We start from the raw sequence: 2,500 nt of genomic DNA, 5'->3' as shown, positions 1-2,500 counted from the left end.
ATATATATATACATATACATATACATATACATATATACGGTTGAAACCAGAAGTTTACATACACTCTAAAAAAAGGAACATAACCATTTTCTTTAAATGTCTGATGGTAAACCAGACTAAACGTTTCCTATTTTAGGTCCGTTAGGATTACCTAAATGATTTTACATTTGCTAAATGCCACAATAATGAGAGAATGTTTTATTATTTCTAAACAGTCAAAAGTTTACACATTTCCTTGGTATGTTTTCAGCTTTGCTTTTAAACTGTGTAACTTTGGTCAAATGTTTTGGGTTTCCTTCCACAAGCTTCTCACAATAGTTTGCAGGAATTTTGGCCCATTCCTTTCAAAGGTGAACAGAATTGGTGTAACTGAGTCAGATTTATAGGCTGTCTTGCTCGCACAAGCTTTTTCAACTCTGCCCACACATTCTCTAAAGGATTGAGATCAGGGCTTTGTGATGGCCACTCCAAAACATTCACTCTATTGTCCTTAAAGCACATTTGAACTAATTTGGCTGTATGCTTAGGGTCATGGTCTGTTTGGAAGACACATTTGTGGCCAAGTTGTAATTTCCTGGCTGATGTCTTGAGATGTTGCTTCAGTATTTCTGCATAATGTTCTGTCTTCATGATGCCATCTATGCTGTGAAGTGGACCAGTCCCTCCAGATGTAACACTGATCATTACGGCCAAACAGTTCAATCTTAGTTCCATCAGACCACAGGACATGTCTCCAAAACTTAGTCTTTTTCCCAGTGTATTTGAGCAATTTGTAATCTGGCTTTGTTGTTGATTCTGGCTTGTTGATTTTCCCATGTTGTCACACAAGGAAGCAGTGTGTTTGAGGTTTTCCTTCAATACTATTCTACTGTTGTGCCTCCAGTCAACTGAAATGTTGTTGATTAGCCAATCAGAAACTTCCAAAACCTTGACATCATCATCTGAGCTTTTTCAGAGGCAGAATAATCTTATTATATGTAAACTTGACTTTCAAGAAAAGTTATAACAATTTCTCAAACAATATCTCTCATTATTCTGCTATTAAGCAGAAACAATATAATAATCCCAACTTACCTAAAAGTGAAGAAGTTAAGTCACATTAACATCTGACTTTATTAAAATGGTCATGTGCCTTTTTATACAGTGTATGTGAACTTCTGGTTTTAACAATATATATATATATATATATAACAATAAAAAAAAATGTGTTTTTATATGTAAAACTGAACTCTTAAACATTTAAATCTTTTTCAGTTGTAAACAGAATGAAGCTGAAAGTGTGTGTTACTTCTTGTCGATAGACTGTTTGTCTTTGGCGAGTTCGTTGAGTTTGCGCTCCAGACTGTCACACTTGTCGATGGTCTCCTTGAATTTGGCCTTCATGTTGTTGATCTAAAACACAAAGAGAAGCGGCTTCACTGCTGTTCATTTGACTTCAGGCTGATTATTATGATCATGGTAATGCATTACGGATGTGTTCTCACCTCTTCTGCTGTGTCTTTTTCCAGATGAACGATTTTATTCTCCCAGTATATGCGCTGAGACTCCAGCTGACTGGTTAATAAATATGAATACTGGAGACAGAAAAGCGTTCAAATATGAGAGAGAAGAGTATCTAACACAATACAACTTACAATATCACACACACACACAGATACGCAGGCACACAAACTTACACATTCACACACGCACATACTCAAATACATCCTTTGACACATGCCTATACAGACACAAACACACATACACACATGCACAGACTCACGCATATGCCCTGACACACACAGGAACAAATACACACACCCAAAAGAAACATACAAATGTACATGCACGCACTCACAGACACAAAAACACACACGAACAGAGACACAGTCACATGAACGCAGTCGCATACAGATACATACACGCACACAGAGACACAAGAACACAACACAAATGCACAAAGACACACACACACACACCTCGAGCTGCAGCGCATCGATCTTCTCATCCTGACACGTGTCTCCCTCACACTCGTACTGCACCATCTTCCCGTCGGTTTTACTAGCAACAAGCCGATGAACGTAGTTATCTGAAAGACAGAGACGATGTTCAGAAACCTTTGTGGACACATGAGAAACTCACATTAAAATGATTTCATCAGTACATTAATCAATTCGAAAATGTAAATACCGAAATGGTAAATTTCCCTTAAACAATACTCACGACAATATTCACTGTTTTTATTATTATTTCTAACCTGAATGCTTACACTTACCGGCCACTTTATTAGGTACACCTGTCCAACTGCTCGTTAGCGAAAATTTCTAATCAGCCAATCACATGGCAGCAACTCAATGCATTTAGGCATGTAGACATGATCAAGACAATCTGCTGCAGTTCAAACCGAGCATCAGAATGGGGATTTAAGTGACTTTGAATGTTGGTGCCAGTTGGGTTGGTCTGAGTATTTCAGAAACTGCTGATCTACTGGGATTTTCACGCACAACTATCTCTAGGGTTT

The 2,500-nt window shown here is 37.8% G+C and overlaps 1 protein-coding gene across 2 annotated transcripts in view; it reads right to left on the bottom strand.

Moving 5' to 3' along the window:
- Window positions 1-2,500, bottom strand: part of brap (BRCA1 associated protein) — a 24,847-nt gene that overhangs the window by 3,076 nt on the left and 19,271 nt on the right. For both annotated transcript variants that reach the window (NM_001002466.1, XM_087269301.1), the window contains 3 exon segments: window positions 1,289-1,392; window positions 1,485-1,574; window positions 1,959-2,068. In NM_001002466.1, coding sequence (NP_001002466.1) covers window positions 1,289-1,392; window positions 1,485-1,574; window positions 1,959-2,068 — 304 coding nt within the window.

This window comes from Danio rerio, chromosome 10 (assembly GCF_052040795.2).
Source record: "Danio rerio strain M-AB ecotype USA chromosome 10, GRCz13ab, whole genome shotgun sequence".
Taxonomy (NCBI): domain Eukaryota; kingdom Metazoa; phylum Chordata; class Actinopteri; order Cypriniformes; family Danionidae; genus Danio; species Danio rerio.
The sequence above is the reverse complement of the archived record's forward strand: the minus strand, read 5'-3'. Positions and strand labels throughout refer to the sequence as shown.